The 23024-nt window shown below is 31.0% G+C and overlaps 1 protein-coding gene across 1 annotated transcript in view; it reads left to right on the forward strand.

The window, feature by feature from the left end:
• Nucleotides 1-3235: 3235 nt before the first annotated feature.
• LOC115887814 (venom carboxylesterase-6-like) overlaps nucleotides 3236-23024 on the forward strand; it is a 59744-nt gene continuing 39955 nt past the window's right edge. Inside the window, exons 1-3 of the mRNA XM_030907325.1 lie at nucleotides 3236-3365; nucleotides 18317-18454; nucleotides 18514-18666. Coding sequence (XP_030763185.1) covers nucleotides 3306-3365; nucleotides 18317-18454; nucleotides 18514-18666 — 351 coding nt within the window. The 5' untranslated portion in view covers nucleotides 3236-3305. The remainder of the gene's footprint in view (nucleotides 3366-18316; nucleotides 18455-18513; nucleotides 18667-23024) is intronic.

Consider the following 23024-nt stretch of genomic DNA (forward strand, 5'->3'; position numbering starts at 1 on the left):
CCACGACAAAGTGAAAATGCGCGGGGGGTGTCTAATGGGTATTTGGTTGGATTTATGTGTATGTTGGTCAATTTTTATATTATTATTATTATTATGTTGAAAATATAAGAAATTCATTAACATAATCAATAATATTTAAAGAACAGTAAATAATCTTCCTAGCAATTATAGAAAACAAAGTTATAAGAAAACGAGGATTTATTCATAAGTACCTATAAATACTTCAACCTTTAAAAGGCGACTGAGTTTCAGTAAAAAGTAAATTGGTAACGTTATTGCCATTTATTTCTCAAATTTAACATATTAATTAATCAATATATTATAAATTTGTTTTAATTTTTAAATTTAAGTAAACTGCTTGAATGATAAAATATATTTTCATGTTACGCCACTGGCACCCAGAAAAGCTTCGGCGCCATATGCGACAACCAGTAGTAGGTCTCCTGTCTATGACCGAAATCCTCCTTCCTTTTCATTCTTATTCAATGGTCCGTACGAATATTTCATAAAAAGTACGCTGAATCCGCTTTTTAACTGTAATTGTATGAATATCCGATCTGTGGAGATTTGAAGACCTTTTTACAGTATGCAGTTCAGAGTATGGTTCGTATTTTACCTGAGTTTTTCTTGGAGTATATCACCTTACTCCTGTTTTTTTATTTGTTCTGATAAGGTTTTGGTTAATATTAAATTACTGGATTGGATCGGTAGTAATATGGATCTAAGTAATTATATGGTACATAGTAATTACATATATGGGACACAGTAATTATATGCCGCTTAATTAACGATTTTTTTAATTATTTGTGTGTTTGTTTATGTGCTTTTTTGTTTTGTGAATGCTTTGTCGATGAAGCTGTTTTGGCTTTTTGTACAATAAAGCGTTGTTTTTTTTAATTTCATCCACTTTCATTTTGTATGGACCTACACAGACCTTAAGACACTATTCATGATATTACGTTTGTTCTTTTACTGATATCGAAGACTTCTGCTGCCATAGTCATCTGCTTCCACTTCTGTTATTCTGGAGACTACCTACCTAACATCTACCTGTTTCAAGCCATCTGGAATTCCAGTTGCTTAAGCCAGTACGATAATTCATCATAAAAAACTATACAGATGTCATAAGTTTGATACACAAGATTCTCTTTTATTTTACAATTTTTGAGACAACAGTTTTAATATCTCTGTAGACTCTGTAAATTACTACTATTTATCCCATATATTATAGTCAAAATTACCTTTCAGTTAACGTTTTAAGTTTTAATTTGAATTAAACAGTACATTTTACTTTGTTATAATATTTTATATGAAAATTTTGACATATGTTTAATAGATATTAACACGTATACATTCTTGAAGGTTTTTGTACACGACATGTTTCGAAACATCATCGTATTGATAAATACATAAATTTCACTGTTTTTATATTAAGTAGTATAGTTCGAAGAATACAGTTACTAAATTCGAATTTATTTAAAATAACTTCCGTTTTTTTTGGGATCATTGAAACTAACCGATACTTGTGTTCGTTTTTCAATAAATGTTTAATGAAGGATAGTTATCTCTGACTTTTATTCCTGATAAACCTAATAGACCCTTATTACTGTTGATTACTTTATTCTAGCTATCTTGTGATAAAATTTTTACCTTTTTCATAAACAAAGTAAGTGGCGCCCTTTTTACTGTCTTTGGCCCTATCTATACGAATACTTAACATCAATATTAAAATCTTTGTAGCCGAAATATTAACATTTTTTTAATTTAATATTTAACAATATTACAAAGTCACTGTGAACCAGAAGCCTTACCTACGAACCCAGCTTTCCTCTAACCCTGAGCAACGGATACCTTTTTCTGTCTGTTTGGGTGATGACAGAAAAAGTGGTCACACTTAAGGTTGTCGCCCACTAGACCGCTGCGCTGCGCGGCGTTGGGAAGAGAATTTTTTCCGGCTGCGAAGGGACTGCGCCCACTATAGCGCGCTTTTGAAACGCGGCAACGCTATTTAGTTATAGTCGAAGTGTTTTTTACTTACTGTAGTTTAGTTTTTAAAGCAATGAGTTCAAGTACGGACGAAAGCGTATTTTTTGTGCTCTTCTAACAGAGGAAGAGGAAGAGGGGGTGAGGAAAAGTTTGGACTCATACGATTAACAAAAAAAGAAAGAAGTTTAGAGAATTTTACCATCTTTTTCCAGATTTAATAAAAGACAAAATCATTTTTTTCAGTATTACAAAATATACAGGAAACATTTTACGCACTCCTCAATTGAGGGTTTTAGAAGAAAAAACACCGCGTATATCTACTTATCATATTTTTTCAGAAGAGACAAATTACTAATATTTTTGATAATTCTTATTGATTCTGATGTGTATATTAGTTATGTGGTCAAAAAAACCCTGATCTTTTTTATATATTTAGGTAATTAGAATTTAAAAATTGGAGATTGTCACTTTTGTTAAAAAGTGGAGATTGCCAGTTTTGCCTCTACACCCCTCAATTATATTAAATCTTTGATAGAAAGGCATTTCGTCCATCTGTCTCTAGTGAGGGAAGACAAAAAAATATCATATTCCTTTATGAAAATCGATTTGCCTAATTTACCTTTAAAAATACAATTCTGCCATTGATACATATCACTAGTTCCTAGTCAAAAAGCCAACTGAAAAGACTCGAATGCAAAATTATCTCCCTTGTGAGTACGCACACTGCAACGCGCCGAAACGCGGGAGACGGAAAAAAGTTGCTAGAGAAGTCTTCCGACTTCTTGACGAAAATTCCGTGGCGCGCTTCTGCGCTGCGCGCTCTAATGTGCGTTGGTCCATTTAAATACATGGCAAGCAGACAAAAGAAATTTCCACATGGCGCCGCGCCGCGTCGCGCCGCGGTCTAGTGGGCGACAACCTTTATTCCTATAAATAACTATCCTACGATTGATAAGATTATATTTCGAAAAGTACGATAGTATTTAAAATTTAAAAAAGTCCCGTTTACATAAAAGTTTATTCCTTTAAAAATGATGTCAAACATCAAAAATACCTTAGTTATTTATTATATTACTAATAATAGCCGTGCTAAAATTTTATCTATGTAATATAATTAATATAAAGGTGACTAAAAAATAAATTATTATCGCAAAATAATCGTTGTGCGCAAAATATAATAATTTATTGCATGGCATTTCAATACCTCAAAATATTCACTTAACAAATTTGAATATAGGTATATGTATATATCAGAATACAGTTTTTTTTTCATTGTCGTCATAGTAATTTAAACTACAAAGGAAGGCACACACATAGATATGTTTATCTATTACTTTTACTGGTTTTTTATTATTGAGTTTGCATTCATTTGTTGTCAGGTAAGACAACTATACTTTTTTATAAACTTAGTCAAAATTGGTCTTATTTCTACTTAAACGGAGGCATGCTGGCTGTAGAAGTATTTAGGTGGATTTTAATGTACCTAGTTAAAAGTTTTAAGCTATTTCAGTTTTATTGTTTTGATACAATATATATTTTATATTTCATTCTAAATTTCTATTTAATTTCTTTTAATCTACTTACTTGGCGATGATATTTATTAAATATTATTAACATTTTTTTGTGATTAAATCATATGTTATATTTGTTATGATATTATGTTTTGTAATTCTAAAATACAAGGCCACAATCATAACAAATATATGAAGTAGCGTTACCCTGGTTTTAGATAATTTTGTCAATGCTTTGTTAAAGTATATTTTAGAAAATATAGTTGATATTTATTTAAATGTTATTTAATACATAGCATAAATTGGCGACGAGTAGTGGTCGTAAAGTTATAGAAGGGAAAATATAGGTAATAAAGGGATATAATTTTGAGAAAAAAAATGCCGTTAATCGGATCAATTCAAAAATTTATAGTATACAGGGTGTTACAAATTCGAGGTACGAGCATTGGTATCTCGGTAACCGTAGTAGATACAAACATGGTTAAATTGGGGCAAAGTTGCGCTTTGGATGCTCACCAAGATGCCATTAAAAAGTTTTAAAATTTTCAAGGATTGCTTTGTTATTTGGAAAAAACTGATTTTTTTGAAAATCAATTTTATTTTTTCCTGTCGTTACTTTTTAGAAAATCAAAAAACTAATTGCACATTCTCATAGCCACTTTATTGAAGATATCTGATAGTATTTTTAGATTTTCAAATTAGCTGATAAGTTGTGAGATACAGAGGCCAACTTATTTTTTTTCAATACGGACATGCATTTTTTATTTCAGATTTTGAAAGAACTTCTGATTACAATGATATGCCACACTTAATATTGCTTTTTTGTTTTGATATTTGAACACAATTTATTTAAAATAATTTCCTAATTTAAGTCCGGCTCTGTTTTTTTTAAATATTTAATCTATTCATCGTTACAATATTGATAAGCTTTCAAACTTAACAATGACGTGTGGTAAAACATTGAATACGGAAAATCAAATGCAATAAAATAATTAATATAAATTTAATATAATAAAAACAATAAAATCATTTTCCCGTAAGATGGATTGGAAATGTAGAGCAGTATGATGTCCAGCGAGGTTCCTGAACCTATCGCTATTACTTGACGTCATTTGAAAAAGTGTCAAATCAATTCATCTCAACATTTACAATAAAGGGTACAAAATGCATTCGGAAGTATAAGAAGAAAGTTTAAAGAACTATAAATAAAATTGTACTAAAATAAATAAATCAATTTAATATAATATCGCAATAGGGAGGGTGATAACCCTTTCGAACATGTAGAACATTAGAAACTAGTTTTTAGAAGTTGATTTATTTATAATAACTACGATTAATATTATGCATACTATTAGATCGCACACTGAGATTTAATATTATCAATAAAAAAAATTAGAAATGATATCTTTAAATTTCTGACCTGGATATTATTTATTTGAATCCTCCAATTGGATCGATTTTCCTTATTCACTGTTAATTACCGCTGATCAATATTATTGCCATGAATATAATCAGATTAAATCATTTAAGAAACCAGAGTCGGACTTGAAATTATTTTAAATAATAATTAAATAGTTTTGTTGCTGTTAAGGTTCCAAAAACAAAAAAAAGTATAAAGTGTGGCATATCATTGTATTCAGGAGACCGAGTTCTTTCAAAACCTGAAATAAAAAATGCAGGTTCGTTTTTAAAAAAAATAAGTTGGCCTCTGAGTCTCACAAATTATCAGCTAATTTGAAAATCTAAAAATACCAATCAATCCAATAGCCGTAATAAAGTGGCTATGAATGTGCAATTAGTTTTTCGATTTTCGAAAAAGTAACGACAGGAAAAAATAAAATTTATTTTCAAAAAAATCAGTTTTTTCAAAAAACTCAGCAATCCATGAAATTTTTAAAACTTCTTTAATGGCATCTTGGTGAACATCCTAATACGCAACTTTGCCCCAATTTAACCATGTTCGTATCTATTACGGTTACCGAGATACCAATGCTCGTACCTCGAATTTGTAGCACCCTGTATATACCTCAAAATCGGTAAAGGTTTTTTTTTGGGGTCGCTGATAATGAATCTGACTTCGGATGGGCAGAATTCAAACTGGCGGATCAAATATGGTCGACGCGAATTTAAAAAAATACAAGGACTTGGACAAAAGTTTGTATATGGGATTTTTTTGGGTCGCTACTACATTTTCCTGAATTTTTGCGGATTTTCACCAAGTTTTTGAGGTTAGAAAAAAAATGAAATGTGATGGCGTAATGCTGATAGCAGATTTGTGTTAAGCGTCGAAAAATACCATAAGATATGATTTTTTGTGTGGCTGTGTTATTTAAATAAGTATACAGGGTGTCCCAATATTTCGTGGACATAGAACTACTACGTATTTTTCGAATCAAAATAAGTTCAGTGGACACAATTTACATTTATACAGAAGTGCTTTGTTTGTCCGTGAGGGCATCAAACAAAGCACAAATACATTTATTCAGAAATTTTAAGAACCGTTATTCCGATTTGAATAAAATTTTAGCTGTCTATGTTTTGCTTAGTGCTATAACATTTGACTTTCACAAAAATCAAGAAATAGTAGGGGAACAGTGAAAACTATCACCACCCTTACATACAAAAAGAAAATATTTTAGTATAAATATTTTCGAACTCCACCGACGAGCGATTTTTATTTGGGACAATGGTCCCTCTAATATTTACTACATTTTTTTCTCTTAAATAAACGCTCTCGCGCAATGTAGAAAGAAAAAGAAAACAATGTATTTCCAAAGGATTTTTCCAAAAAATGTTTTTTGTCACCTCAAGCTATGGGGACGCATATATGTATATTATGCTCTAATAATCTAGTTGGCGAAAATATGAAACTTTATGTTATCACAAATTATATTTGACAATAAGTTTCTCATAATTTTTTTTAAATAATAAATTTTAAAATAATTAACGCTCCGGTTTATTTTTTATTGATGCCCTCTAACGGGCACACGAAGCCGAGGGATCTCACTAGGGTAAAAAAGGTACACGTATTGCCAAAATATATATACAAGACTGCCAGTGACTGCCGACGACTGCCAGTGACTGCCGACGACTGCCAGCGACTGCCAGTGACTACCGACGACTGCCGGCTCAGCGGTATCCGCTGAGCCGGTTCAAGTTCCGGGCCTTTGTCGACCCTTGACATATATTATTTATCAACACATGTACAGGGTGGGCCAAATTGGACGCATTTAAAGGGAAACACCCTTTTCTGTAGGAGATAGACGAAGACTAATATCGGTGTCTTTAGCTTAATTTTTATCAAAAACATGCGGTGAAAACCGCAAATAGATATCTGTTACCGTTTCGGAATTACGGGATGTTTTTCAAAAAAGTGCATTTTTAACAAATCACTGTAACTTTTTTGCTATAGAAAATTTTGTATTTTTATGAAAACATTTCCAAAGCACTTTTTTATGTAGAATTACGGTTTACGGTTACGGTTTAAGAATGTTTTTTTAAATTAACAATTTAGGAATTATGAATAGAAAATTTGATTTTTTATATGGGACACCCTGTATATTTTTAATTCATTGAAAATAATTTAACTTGATATTTTGCTCGATTTCTCTTCTCTCAAGATATACAGTTTGTAAAAATTCGCCCACTTTGAATAAATAGGCTTTGAACGGCGGAATAATATTTGCAATGAGAGATGCAGAATTTTATAACAATTTAAATTACATTTAACAACATCAACACATTTAAACTATATCTAATAACAATAAAAATTAATATCAAACCAAGATTTGAGATTTTGGTTGTTTGATATGTCAACCGTCTTCTGTTATGGACAGACGGGTCAGTTTTTGAACATTTCTCGCGGAATTAATTATGTAACTCAGTGGGAATGAAAGATACCCTCGCATAAGTAGGTTTAATTCTTGCCTAGATTATAATGGGCAATTTAAAAATAAGAACCTTTATTCTTCCGGAAAAATAAAAATCCATAGGAAATAAGTCCGCTGCGCCGGCCTTGATATCCAACGCCTGGGATCTTGGTTAGCTATTTAATTATTCTCGAAATTGGCTGCAAAAATTTGCCGATAACTTCAGCATTCTGAGGCGGTGCCTTGTCTTGCTGGGAAAATATGTTTTCGTTTTCGAATTTTTCGAATATACAGGGTGTCCCAGAAATAAGTGGAAGTATTTTAAGGGGGTGGTAAATCTCGATAAAAGAAACATTTTCTCTTTTTCGTTTTTCAAATAATTCCAAAATAACGGAGTTATTTTACTTTGACAATTTCGAAAAAACATGATTTTTTGCTTAAATTTTGAGAACCGCTGCATGTTTTCTGGATTTTTTTTTTGTAAATTTAATCTACTACCTATGTTGCTATATTATCAAGAAATTATGTTTTTTAATTAAAAACTAAAAAAAATTCAAAAAATTTTTTGTGAAAAAAACCTCATAGGCGTGTTTCTGGGGTTGAACTATACTACCAGTTAAAATACTTGCACTTATTTATGGGATGTATGTTATCAAAAAGCAAGTGCCATCTTTCGTGGGCAGATTCCTCCCGTAAAAATAAGATTTATTTTTCATATCAACATAGGTCCGATTCTGCTTTGTTTTGGAGCTACAGGGTGTTAAAGTCTTAATATTTTTTCGATTTATTGTAATTTTCTTCCAAGTGCTTTTAGCGATTCGAATGAAATTTTGAGGGTAAAAGTTACTATTAATGCGGTATATTTTAACGCTAAAAAAGTATCAACATATTTACAAGGGACGTGCATATGGGTTTTCTCTGGAATATTTTTCTAAAAAAAGCATGTACGCCACTGCCCTTTTTCTCTTGTTAGCGCAATAGTGTAAGTCGTTTAATGCCGATTAAAAGTTGTCTCTTCATATTTTGTCCATTTCGTTTTTCATTTGATTCAAGTCTAATAGCAACCTTTAAAAACATTTAATATCATTAACTTGCAAAAGTTTTAAAAAGTATTTTTTGATTCCTCATCAAAAAATATGAAAAAAGTTATTATAAACATGGCTATGGAAATGCATAGTTTCATAATTACAGGATGTTAAAACTTTTTAAAATTATTTTTTTTGTAATAATTATCTTAAATATCATTATTTTTTTATTTGAAATTGCTGTATGTTGGACTAATAGTAATGATAACTAACAGTAATAATATTTAATAATAAATTAGGTAAAATATATAATTTATTAATTTTATTTTAATTTTAATTTGATTAATTGTGATTAATAAAATTGCGTTTATCTCATTCAGGAGGCCGAAGTGGCATTAAACGGTCTACACCATTTTGATATCAAATGAAAAAAGTCAGTGGCGCACATGTTTTTTTTGAAAATATCCCAGTGATAACCCATATGCACGTCCCTGATGCATTTATTAACACTTTTTTAGCATTAAAATATGTAACATAGTAACACCCTCAAAATTCCATTCAAATCACTAAAAGTACTCGGAAGGAAATTATAAATCGAAAGATTATTCAGACTTTAACATCCTGTAGCTACAAAACAAAGCAGAATCGGAACTATGTTGGTATGAAAAATAAGTCTATTTTTTAGGTGAGGAATCTACCCACGAGAGATGGCACATATTTTTGAAACACCCTGTATAATTTTTGTTTTTCGATTAGGGACAGATCATCAATAAGAGGGCCACAGCCTACTAGATAAAAGTGACGAACTTTTAAAAATTCTGTATTTCAACGGGGACTATTACAAAATATTAAGTGTGCTATATTTTTGGACAGGTAATTTTAAGTTCTTTTCATCTAATTAAAAATATTCCCAGAGTGTCCCAAATAAAAAATCAATTTTTCTAGTGATAACTCCAAACTTATTATTAATTTTAAAAAATTATACTTAAACCATTAAATTCTATGTAAAGAGGTGTTTTGGAAATGTTTTCATAATACATATAGAATAATACAACAACATGAAAAGTAATGTTTTTATTTTTACTTACTTACTGACGGCTACGACTATCGACTGCTTCAACATATCTGTACCCCAGAAGCAAACTATAGGGAACTTCTAGGATACAGGATCGGGTACAGGTATGTAGTTTGTATACTAATACTAAATCGCTGGTGCGTCCGGACTGAATTCGTCTGTGATCGAGTCGCATCGGCTGCGTCTCGACTGCTAGGGCTCTGTTCCCAGAAGAATCCCTAACTAGTCAGCGCGTTTCTTATCGGTTGAAATGTGTAGAAACCAGACTAACAGTCAGGTTTCTAGGCATTTTAACCAATGAGAAACGTGCTGACTAGTCAGGGATTCTTCTGGGAACAGACCTTAGAGCGACCAGTTAAATCGCAGTCGCTGCGTAATTATGGCGCGTTTTTTACCAACTACGAAATTTTAATAGAAGAAATTAACAATAGCTTTCCAATTACGAAGATGAAAATTATAAGAATTTAATTTTTTCCCTGATTAGGCAACTTTCTTGGACCCATTTATTTCGAGATTTACTCATACGCCAAATTTGTATAATTGTTATCCTCGAATCATATATAGATGGGTATATTTGTATTTCTTTGGTTGAAATTTCAAAAATTATTTTTTTTATATCAATGAGAAATTTAAAAATTATTCACGGTTTCTATTTTGCAGAAAAATAGTTATTTGTACTTATTCAGGTCTATGTTATATATGAAACATATAAACTATAATTAATCTATTTCACTGTCTATTTCTTTAATTGGTGCGGCAACCACAAAAACGCGCAGTGTATAACCGGGATTAGTCTCGCACCAGTAAAAAAGTATGTATTATAATTTTTTCTGATAGAATCTACAAATTTTGCGTCACTAATAATTTTTACCATATCGAAATCTACCATTTCTCCAAACAAATTTAATTATTACAAAATCTATTAATTTTAATATATATCATATCGAGGGTCACAAGCTCGGTCACAAGGCATGGATCTCGTATGATTTTTTAATAAAATTATATTTTTTAAAACAATTTTTGCAATATTTTCCAAAAATAATTCAAAATATTTCATTTAATAATGAAGTATTGATATCTCGGCTCTATAAGATAATTCGTTTAAAAAAATTATAATAATTTAATATAAAATTGGGTATGTTTAAAAAGTGATACGAATTACTGCACTGTGACCTTCGATATGCAAAAAAGTTACCGAATTGTACGTAGAATCTAATTCTAAAATAAAAATAGTTTTCATTCTCATTAAAAATATATTTATATCCGTACGACAATCAACAATCACAAATCTAAACATTTTTTGAGGTACCCTGTATACTCTATAGTAATTTTAAAATGTGCTTCTTAACCTTCCCTATAACTTTTTTTTCACATTTTGTTCCAAAAAGCGTTAAAAAAACAAAACCAAAACATTTTTGATATACCTTGAAGTCGTTAGCTTTTCATTATCTATTATATTGCAGTTACTATGAATTAATTTAACATCATTAACCATAAAACAAAAATCTATCTGAATGTATGTGAAATTTTCGAGAAAAATTTCTTTTACCCGATCATCACATGAGTCGTTTTATATACATTTTGTTAAACAAGAATTATGCTGCAAGTTTTTTTTACATTAAATTGAAAAAAATATATATATATATTTGCTTCAAAATTGAAAAGTTTTTATACAAAACATCCCGAAATTTGCCGATTGACTTCTGAATTCCAAGAGACTGCCAGTGACTGCCGCGACTGCCTAGCGACTGCCAGTGACTGCCGCGACTGCCTAGCGACTGCCAGTGACTGCCAAGCGACTGCCGATCGACTGCCGATCGACTGCCTATGACTGCCATGTAATTATAGGCGACTGCCGTAAGACTGCCAAAGACTGCCAGCGACGGCCAAGAAAATGTACATGTAATTCCAACAGTGAGACACCTCTCGCACGAAGCAATTTTGAATATAGTTATATGCAATTAACTTATTTTGATTCAAAAATTACGTAGTTCTTCTATTTATTTATTATTTAGCGTATGGCATATTAAGACACGAAGTACGTATATGACAAAAAGAGAGAAAAAAAATACAAACGAACATTTAACAAATTAATATAATCTATTGATTCTGGAGTTGCCAATAGAAACTCTTCTGGTCTACCGTTATAACCCGTTTCAAGGCATTCCTCCACGATATGTTTGATGGTCTGATTTTTGCCTGCACTCGTAGGAGGGGCTTGGAGTTTTGCCCCATTTGTGTAAAGTATAGACGCATCTGCCATGCTGCGTTCTAATCCTATTTAGCGTGCACCAGGTTTTCCTTGGTAAATCAAAACTTGGTGGTGGGTTGGTGATGCGTGGCATGTCACTGTTTTGTTTCCATTCCTGATACCAAGCGTCGGTGATGCTCCATTCGTCTTCAATTACATTTAGTGCGGTTTTGCTGGGTGGTTTTCTGGATCGGAAGCGCTTGTGGTTAGCATCCTCGATGTCTGTATGGATCGATAGGTCTCTCTTGTCCAGTATCTTGTTAAACTCTAAAAAAACTAGTTCTTCTATGTCCACGGAATATTGAAACTCCCTGTATATTTTGTAGATCAGCTTTGAAAAGTTAAATTCTCCAAAAAAAAATTCTCACAAACTATTCAATGTGAGGTTTTTTTATGAGGCACAAAATGTGGTAAATAGAAGAGGGACCACTTTAAGAAAAGAAAATCTGCCTCCGGTGGAGTTGGAAAATATCTACTCTAAAATTTATGTAGGGGTGGGGGTAGTTTTCACCCTTCCCGTACTTTTTCTTGAATTTTGTGGAAGTCAAATATTAAAGTGCTTAGCAAAACATAGACTCTCAAAATATTTTTCAAATCGTAATAACGGTTTTCAAAATATCTGAAAAAATGTGTTTATTTTTTTAAAGTTTGATGACCTCTAGCGGACAAACGAAGCACTTTTGTATATATCATTTTGACTTCAAAAATACTTAGTAGTTCTATGTCCACGGAATTTTGGGACACCCTGTATGCCTAGGTTAACTACCGTATGATCGAAAAAAAACGGCATCCAGGCTGAGAAATGACGATCGATGACATTTCTCATATAAATTTACATATAAAATGACAGCGATCTTCATTCCATAGCCATTGCTGACGCCTTTTTTTTTCGATCATACGGTATTAATGATGTCAATTATGATTAAGAGTTCTCACACATTTACATCATATCATTCGTCCATAATAATGTACAACATAGTAAAATTTTCAAATTACTATTAGTTGTATTGAAAAGTCATCATAAATTTACACCATTAATAGGTCGAAACTGGTTAAATGTGCTAAACCCACAGTGGTGAGAAAAAATAAGCAAAAATAAGTACCAATAAATGTCAAGATAATACGGTAAAATCTGGTGAATTAAAAGTTAACTTAAATTCTATTAATGGAAATAAAACTCAAAAATTAATAAAGAATTTAAAATTGTTTTTAATGAAATCAAGAATCTTACATTAAAAATCACAAAGTTGAACTTAAATTACGGGAAGGATTTCAACTTAGTTTTCATAGAACGTATGAAATGCCTTATGCTTAGAAAAATAAAGTTGGCAATGAGCTAATAAAAATGGTAGTCGGGTATATTAAAAAAAGTAAGTTTTAGTCACTGGGCAATTCCAAATGTAGTGATACCTAAGAAAAATACTGAAGAATCAAGAATTTGTGTTGATTAAAAAAAAACATTAAACCAAGTCTTAGCTTCTGTTCATTGTGCTTTACAACCTCCAGAAGATATTGTTGCATATCTCAATGGGACAAAAGTATCTTTAAATAATTAATTTAAAAAATTAATTAATAATTAATTAATTTAAATAATTAGAAATAAATCTCACGAGTTAATGTTTATAAACACGCATTTAGGTTTGTTTGATTATACTAGATTAACTTATGGAATAAGTTCAGCTCCAGGTATTTTTAAAACAGTTATAGACAATATTTTATCTGGCCTAAAAGGCACTAAGTCTTATTTAGAAGATATTTTAGTTTTTGAATCTTCTTTAGAAGAATGTTTTGAAAACGTCCAATGTTCTTAAAAGGCTTGCTTTTTATAAAATAAAGCTAGATAAAACTAAATGTAAACTTTTTCAAGCTAAAGTAGAAGTTTTAGGATAATATATTGTCAATGTTAATGGTATTCATCAGAAAAAAAAATTAAAGCTATAAAAAATGCTTTTATACCTAAATCTGTAATAGAACTAAACTATTATTTAGGATTGCTTAATTATTATTGTAAATGCATAGCCATGTTATCCTCAAAATTAAAACCAATGTCTCAATCTAATTTAAATTTAAAAAAACGTTGGTCAATACATTGTAAAGAAACTTTTGAATTAAGCAAAAAATTATTAACATCACATAGTCTTATAATATATACAGGGTGTCCCAGAAATAAGTGCAAATATTTTAACTGGTAGTATAGTTCAACACCAGAAACACGCCTATGAGGTTTTTTTTTGCGAAAAAAAAATGTTGAAAATTTAAAATTTTTCTTGACATTTTCAGGGAAATTTGAAAAAACTTTTTAGTGCCACTTGTTTATTCACCTGAGATTTCCCTACGGTGTATCTAAACCTTGCAGTGTTGCAACCTCCTATGTTATCCACATTCTACATAGTTCGGCGGAACATTGTAACGTTTTTAGTTCGTTACATGTCTTTGATTATGATATATGATGTCTGGGCACAACCCTGTTATTGTTTGGCACAACCCTGTTATTGTTTGACACAACCCTGGTATCGCTCTGTCGGAGCGCGCGCTGTCAACATCGCTTCTGTCAATTCTCTGTGATCTAACTTCACTTTTGGTTGGACCGTTTGGCCTCTTAGACGCCATTAGTCCCAGTGTTGAGAAATGGTGGTCATTTAAATCTGGCTGTATTATCTGAATCAGCTGCCATTTCGAAGCTACAGGTAAAGCTGAGTTATTTTCCTTTTAGATTCGATATTATTAGTGAATATTTTTAGGGTAGAGTTACGGATGTCCCAACTTGTATTTGTATTTGGCTGGCACGTTGGCGTCCCTTTGCTTTTGTCCTCCAGAATGTCATTTGGAAGAAAGGACAGATTGTTTATTATTTATTGAGCCCTCGGAAGTATTTCGAGGTAGGTTCATTTTGTTTATTAGACGGTGTTTGATTTTAAACAAGAGTTTCGTGTTCTTAGGGTCTTACGGACGGACATTGTCTTACGGACAAGTGTCCAAGGTATGGACTATTTTTCAAGGTCCTAGTAGTGTTCTCTTGTGCCACTATCTTATGGACGGATGTCCCATGGACAAGTGTCCCCAGTAGGATTGATTTGTCTTACACATAGAGTGCCCCAGCGTGGATGTGGCTTGAGCCCCGTGCTGCTTCACCCCCATTTCTAAGCCTGGATCGCCGACAGACAGTACAGAGATGCTAGACCTCCTCGCGCTGCACTGTTTGAAGCAGGGTTACATAAAAGAACAGCTAAGTGTATATTTAAGTTCTAGTTTTGCATTTAACATCTAAAATGTTTTCAGTCTTAAACAGTAACGTACATTTTAAACAATAGCGTACAGACTATATTTAGTGGTTAGATTATTAAGGATATTTATGTCGATGCAGTAGTAAAAGTGTGATTTAGATTTTAGATTTCATAATATCACGCATTGTAATAGTATTACTTTCTATAGACATTATTATTACGCTATACTAACAGATGAATAACGAGATAGATTCTAGAATCTACAGGTTGCAACACATCTGATTTAACACCGTATAAATTTAACAATTTAAATAAAGTAATGCTACTTTTCCTATATTTTCTATAACGTTACACGCATTGTATTTTCTTTATAGTCTTTTCATAGAACGTATTTAATATTATTTACATATATAGTTTTACTCAACAAGTAACCACTATAATAATTATATTAATTGTACAATGCTATTTACCATCAGAATTCATCACGAATAAATATAGTCATTAGTTTTAAGTATTATACAACTGTGTTTTCTTTCTCTGTACATGCCTGGCGCCCAATATCTATATATCTTTTGTTTATTATTATTGATTAATTTTCTCTCTAGTGAAATACCTTATCCACGACTGCTCTCCGATGAAAAGCTGCCGTTCGCAGTGGTAGTTGTTTAAAAAACGCTACAACATAGTTCTACATTTATAAATTCATAGACAAATTTCTTCTCAAAAAATTAGGAATGTTAAATTTAATCTTTTCTCAGTGCTCATTATTAATAATTATAGAAAAAAAAAACACATTAATTATTTTTAGTACTTACCCTTTCAATGAAAACTTAACAAAAACCACCGAAAATTAACAAAAACATTACGTTTATGACGTTTACGAAAATCTGTGTTATGCTTTATTTTTTTATTAATTTAACTTTTTTAACACATTATTAAACATTTAACTTTTAATTTATTTTATGTAATAATATCACAATCTTAAAAATGTAATGCATCTCTGCAAACTCCTCAGGTGTTGTGATTTTATGTCTTACTTTTAACATATACTTTCTTGTCCCTATGGCAACACAGTGCGTCGAATTAACTGAAATCCGGGCTTGATCCGGGTAATTGAATGTAGTTGGCGATATCTGCCGGCGGTTCTCAAAATGTTGCGATTATTTTTTTAAATTTTCAAAGTTAAATAACTCGGTTATTTTCAATTTATTTTAAAAATGGTAAAGAGAAAATATGTTTATTTTGACCAGAGAGACCACCCCTTAAAATATCTGCACTCATTTCTGGGACACCCTGTATAATAATAGTGTCACTATAATCCTAAATATTCGATTTATGTAACATCTGACGGATTCATAAAACGGAAAATGGAGAAAAAACAGTAATGTCAGCCCTCGGTACGTTATAGTAATTTCGAAATAGAGGCGTTGTCAATAATTTTTGCATTACGAATTAGAAAATTTATTTTGATCTGATCAGTTATAATCTGATATGATTATAACTGATCATCAACCAATAAAGTTTAGTTTTGGATCAAACCAAACTACAGCTGCTGCAAGAATTACTAGATGAGCAGTAGGTAACATTGTCAGCTTATGAATACAATATTCAATATAAGAAAGGTATAAATATTAGCAATGCAGAACGCAGATAGTCTATTTAGTTTGCCATTAGAAACTAGTTCTAAAATTTCAGATAATTTTATACCGTGTGCGTCTCAAAAGTGGCTCACCCCTATAACTTCTTTACTTTTTCAGAGGAAAAAAATGAGATTTGGTATGTTAGTATATAACATAAATTAGGATTGATTGACGTATTCAGTTCTCTTCGGCTGCTTCCTGTTTCACCGGAAATGACTACAACTTTTGATTTTTAAATGGCACCCTCTATATATTTTTACTTTATTCGTTAGAAAATGAAACCCTGAATAGAATGACATACCACATGTCAACTTTTGACATATTCGCTTAAAACAAAATTATATTTTAATTTCAAACTAGAGGGCCATGGCTGTGTTAAAAACAATAATTTTTAATCAAGAAGCCTTGAAAAAATAGATTTTATCGTCTAATGTTTTAGTGTCTAGTTCTGACCGGTCAAAAATGCTCAAATCGTATATATTTTAATCATATCTCAATTTTTTCAAATGGAATGAAAGTGGCTCATTATAATATTAGGAAAAAGCTTTTTTACGAATAATTTGCTACCACACACTTGTTATTTCGAGTCAAATTGTCGTTATAAATCGTATGTTGCAATTTCAAATAAACCATATCCGAAAATGTCAAAAGTTTACATATAACATGTCATTCTATTCAGAGTGTCATTTTCTATCGAATAAAGTAAAAAATACGAGGATGCCATTTAACAATCAAAAGTTGTAGTCATTTCCGGTGTAACAGGAAGTGACCGAAAACAACTCAATACTTCAATCCATCCTAATTTATGTCATATTACTAACATACCAAATCTGGATTATTTATCTGAAAAAATAAAAAAGTTATAGGAGTGACCACTTTTGAGACGCACCCGGTACATATTATTATAATTATTAAAGGAATAAATAAAGACTTAACACTTGTAAAAGTTAGAGATTTAACTATATTTGGATGTCCAGATTTTGTAAATAATTAAGAAAATGTAAAACCTTTTTTTAAAAGACAAAACGAATTATCAATAGAACAAAATTGTATTCTTATAGAAAACAAAGTAGTAATTCCAAATTCATTACGCGAACACGTTCTTAAGAGCACACGAGAGTAAAGCAAATGACATTTATCGTATAATCTTTCTCCGTTGATGGGTTAGAGTAAACAATTTACCGATGAAAAGTGGCGCGTAAACGCTATGACCAATCAGAGCGCCGTCAAACCATCGTATCAACCGATAACGGATGCATAAAAATCAAGCTTAAGAATTATTTTGAACCAAGTTCATGTATTGGCTTTTGGCTAATTAGACATTAAATTGCCAACATATCATATACTCATGTCGTCATTATGTATCATGTCGAATTCTAAGAAATTGTACTGAAGTCTAATGCCTTCTACAAAAAATAACGAACAATATTTTGCTTAATTATTGTTATAGATGTAATGACGTTCCATGCAATTACCGTTCGATTAACCGATATTCCTAAAATATATATTTTATGACTTACCTCTATTAAACTATCTGAAAAAATTGGATTCATTCATTATACATCGATCGTTCAGTAAAGTAAATACCGAGTTTTATTCGAAAAGAATTGATGTGGGGAAATATTTCAAGCGTTTGTAGTATTTACTTATGAACTAGAAAAATTTTCTATACTTAAGTTTCTCGAGTTCATTTTTAATTTTGGTCAGTTTACTGATATTTTTTTTTATTTCTCAGGACCTCAGTCCAACTGTGACACTTGAAGATGGACAAGTGAGAGGAACCGTAAACCGCACTGTGGGATTGGGAAAAACTTATTATGCATATAGAGGTATACCATTTGCTAAAAAACCCATCGACAACTTAAGATTTGCAGTAAGATTATTAATATAAAATATATTCTTTGGATTCTTATTACTTATATTTCTTTGCAGTCGCCAGTTAAAAATGATGCATGGAATGGTGTACTCAATGCGACTTACGATAAGGACGAATGTACTCAACTTAATGTTTTTAGCAATCTTAGTAAAGAGTCAGATGTAACAGGATCAGAAGATTGCTTGTACATTAACGTATACACTACTAAAGTATGTTAACAAGAATCATATTAAATTCTAATGGAAAACTATTATATTATTAAACTAGCTAATAGGTGCCCACTTTGTTGTGCATAAAAATTTGAAACGATGTATTTGTTTATAAATCTTGCAATGTTGGAATACAGTGTGAGTCTTTAAAGAGGAATAAATTCGTTATATCAAACACAGAACTTAACCAAAACGCTTGAATATGTCAATTATTATATTAAGTTGTTCATATTTTTATATAAAAAATATTTCTATAGAAAGCAGATATTTCTTTTATGCAGAAATGTTTCTAAAAAGTGGATCGGGGAATAAAATTGCCAGATTTCGAATAAGCTACTTCTAAATATTGCAAGTACGTCTGGCCATTTAGATTAAGATTGATATTACTACTAATTAATATTAATAACATTTTGTCACCACTAATGCATACCCAAACGTTGAAGTCATTTCTCTGGCCATTGAGTATCGGGGGGTGTCACTTGGGTAAAAAATTTACATGTACTGCCAAAATAAAATTTATGGCCAAGCGACTGCCAATGACTGCGAAGAAGACTGTATATGTCTGCCATATAATTATAGAGTACTGCCGATACCGTAAGACTAATGCTAACGACTGCCAGGGACTGCTAAGGAAATGTAGATGTAATTCCAACAGCGGGACAGCCCTCGTTGAGTATAGTCCCGCCCAAACGTTGAAATTATTTCTCTGGTTATTGAGTATAGTTCGCCCTCATTCAGATCTCTGTCTGCCCAATAACGGCAGTTTTGTCGAGATTTACCTGGCCTTTCAACGTGGAAGTTGAATTGTCACTGAAAAAAAGTATGTTTTTTTGGGTTCACCGTAATATTGCCAAGTAAATGCATAATTTGCTCATAAAATTGTAGTCTCCTATTATATGTATTGTGATCATCTTCAGTTCATTCCTGTACAGGGTGTCCCATTTTGGTTGAAATCATACGGTATCTCCGTTATTCGTGAAGATAGAAGGGTGCGGTTTGCACAAACCTTTGCCACTTTTTTGTCAAACAAAAGATGCCGTAAACGAAATTTTCACAGCCCTCTTCGTTTCTGAGCTACAGGGTCTTTTTGAAAATTTTGCAATTTGTGCTACCCCCTATATCTCTGTTATTGCCAAAGGTATCGAAAAGGTGAAAATTGTTTATGGTAGAACTTTTTACGTATAATACAGTGACGTTGTCTGTTATTCTACAAAAATAATATTTTTAAAGATATGAATTAAAGTTATGTTTTCTTAATTGGAATACACTGTATATTTATAAATTATATGATCTGGCTTGCCATAAGCTTCTCAAAAATATATATCACGCTATATTTATTTTCAATATTTACTGCAATATTTAAAAAAATATATTAAAAGCTCATATTTATATTAGTAGGCCATGATTGATAATAAAAGAAACTAAAGAATTATTAAAAGTATACTCCTATCTGTCTCTTGTTTTATTTTGAGAGTCACTAATAAATTCTTTATATATTAGGAAAACTTAACTTTCTACCGCTATTTGTAAATCGTATCGGAACTTTTAAATATTCCTTTGGCTAATTTAAGTGAAATATACTTTCAGCCAAGATGGAACTCCAACTCACAACATAACTTACAACGAAAATATTAGAATTTTGTTAAATTATTATTTCTCAAATCAGTAAATAGTTGGAACCATTGGACCCATATGATGGTCACCCTGAGTCCTCGATTTGTCCTTTCTCGGTTTCTGATTTGGGGATTTTTGAAATATGAAATATATCGTGGCAACTACCACAATGTCGAACACCTGGAAAATTATTTAATAAAGCAAGCTAATAATGCAATCTTTTAGATATTTGCAAACCCCATCCCGTTATAATAAATTCCGTTAAGAAAAAAAGAAAAATATATTCAGAGATTGAGTGGTAACAGTTCAAAAGTAAAATATATAAATTCCAAACAAAATTTTAATAAGTGTACGACTATTTTAGTAAATACCATTTTGATTTTTTGTTATTTATCACGGCCTACTAATAAGAATATGATATATTTTAAATATTGCCGTAAATAGTGAAAATAAATATAGAGTGATATATATTTTTGAGAAGCTCATAGCAAGGCCGATCATATGATTTATAAATATACAGGGTGTTCCATTTGAAAAAATACAACTTTAGTTCATATTTTCAAAAATATTTTTTTCTTTGAAAAATCGACTACGCCGCTGTATTCTACGTAATAAAACGTTTTACAAGAATTAGTTTTCACCTTCTCAATATCATCCATAATAACGGAGATACGAGATCTGTCCCAAATTGCAAAATTTTCGAAAAGACCCTGTAGCTCAGAAACGAAGAGGGCTATGAAAATTTTGTTGACAGCATCTTCCGTTTGACAAAAAAGTGGCACAGGTTTGTGCAAACCGCATCCTCCTATCTTTCCTAATAACGGAGATACCGTATGATTTCAACTAAAATGGGACACCCTGTACAATCTGCAATTTATACGGATGAACTTGTGGATGCTTAAGTATCCATATTACAGAATACTAACTAATTTATTTTTCTATTGCAATTTATTGGGTCGGGTCGTCTGGTCATTAGAATGTTTTTGAACGTTCAATACAACACAGTTTACACACAATGCAGTTCTTGTTTCAGTTTTCTAGTTTTCGTACACAACATTATCTGTAAACTTCTGATTTTTTCAATTTATTTCTATTCTTTTACAATTTTGCTCAGCGTATTCTGTGATAATGGTGAAAAATCTGAATAATATACCTACAAAGAAACAACTTCATTTTGGGTTCTTTATCTGTCCCCGTATCCTATAAATATTAAGATGGATTTGATGGGAACCCATCTCTTATAATGTTTCTATTTTACAATATTAAAGTTATTAATGTAACAATATGGCTAAACTCGACAAAAGAGTTATTGCAAGGCCTCAAGGTTGCTGGTCGCTTCATTAAAAGAAATATATTTTTTTTAATTTCGATATTAATGATTTCGATGTTTTTTTTTAATTTAAATCAACCATATTTACCATCAATCAAAATAATTGTTGACGTAGGTATTTGTTAGTTTTGCCATTTTTATAATTTTTTTAGATATTTTTATAAATTTAAGTAATTACGTTTGTATTTACCTACTTATTTGTAAAAATGTATTTTTTATGACCGTTTTATGACCTAACCGTTATCATAGTAGAAGCCGTTATTAAACTATCTAATTGAACTGGAATTAGTTTATTACACATCGTACAGTAAAAATAATATTGAAATGTTTTCTTACTCCACGTTAATAACAAACTATCAAAAAATTGTTTGGAATTTTATATGGCGGCTAGAAAAAGTTTTTCATAATTTTCCGAAAAATTAAAAAAAAAACTATACTTTGTATGGGATTTGATCAAAATCCGTTCTTATATATATACTATGACTATACTAATTTTCAGCTCAATCTGCCGTGTAATTTTCGAGATATCGTGATGAGTCAGGGAGTGCATATCGTTTTTATACAGGGTGTCCCAAAAATAAGTGCAAGTATTTTAAGGGGTGGTAGATCTCGATAAAAGAAACATATTTTCTCTTTATCGTTTTTCAAATAAGTCCAAAATAACGGAGTTATGTTACTTTGAAAATTTACGAAAAAAAAATATTTTTTTATAAAATTTTGAGAACCACTGGATCTTTCCTGGATTTTTTTTCTTGTAAATTTAATCTAATACCTATGTTGCCATATTATCAAGAAATTATGTTTTTAACTAAAAACTAAAAAAAAAATTCAAAATCATTCAATTTTCATTTTCAAAATTCAAACAGTTCAATTCAAAATTCCAAACCAAACCAAAATTCAAAAATTTTTTTTTCGCAAAAAAAACCTCAGGCGTGTTTCTGGGGTAAAACTATACTACCAATTAAAATACTTCCACTTACTTCTGCGACACCCTGTATATTATATAGATTAGTATTATTGGCATCTTTTGGGATTTAAAATGAAGTTAAGGCGATTCCTTTGTGGAAATTTGTTTCTAATTAAAATACAAATATAAATATAAAGTTTCTAAGCTATACTTAAAAAATAATACGTATACATGTCTATTTTCAATAAATTAATTAACATGACACAGAAAAAAGTAGCAGAAAATATAAATTAAAAAGATAAACAAAGTCAGTCTAACAATAATTTATAATATATTTAAAAAGACAAAATAATACGGATGAACTCCTAACACTGAAAAATATGAACTTATATTATACAGGGTGTCCCAGAAATAAGTGCAACTATTTTAACTGGAAGTATAGTTCAACCACAGAAACAGGCCTATGAGGTTTTTTTCGCGAAAAAAAATTGAAAATTCGAAATTCTT

The sequence above is a fragment of the Sitophilus oryzae genome, unplaced genomic scaffold (genome assembly GCF_002938485.1).
Source record: "Sitophilus oryzae breed Bouriz unplaced genomic scaffold, Soryzae_2.0 scaffold_637_pilon_pilon, whole genome shotgun sequence".
NCBI classification, from domain to species: Eukaryota; Metazoa; Arthropoda; class Insecta; order Coleoptera; family Curculionidae; genus Sitophilus; species Sitophilus oryzae.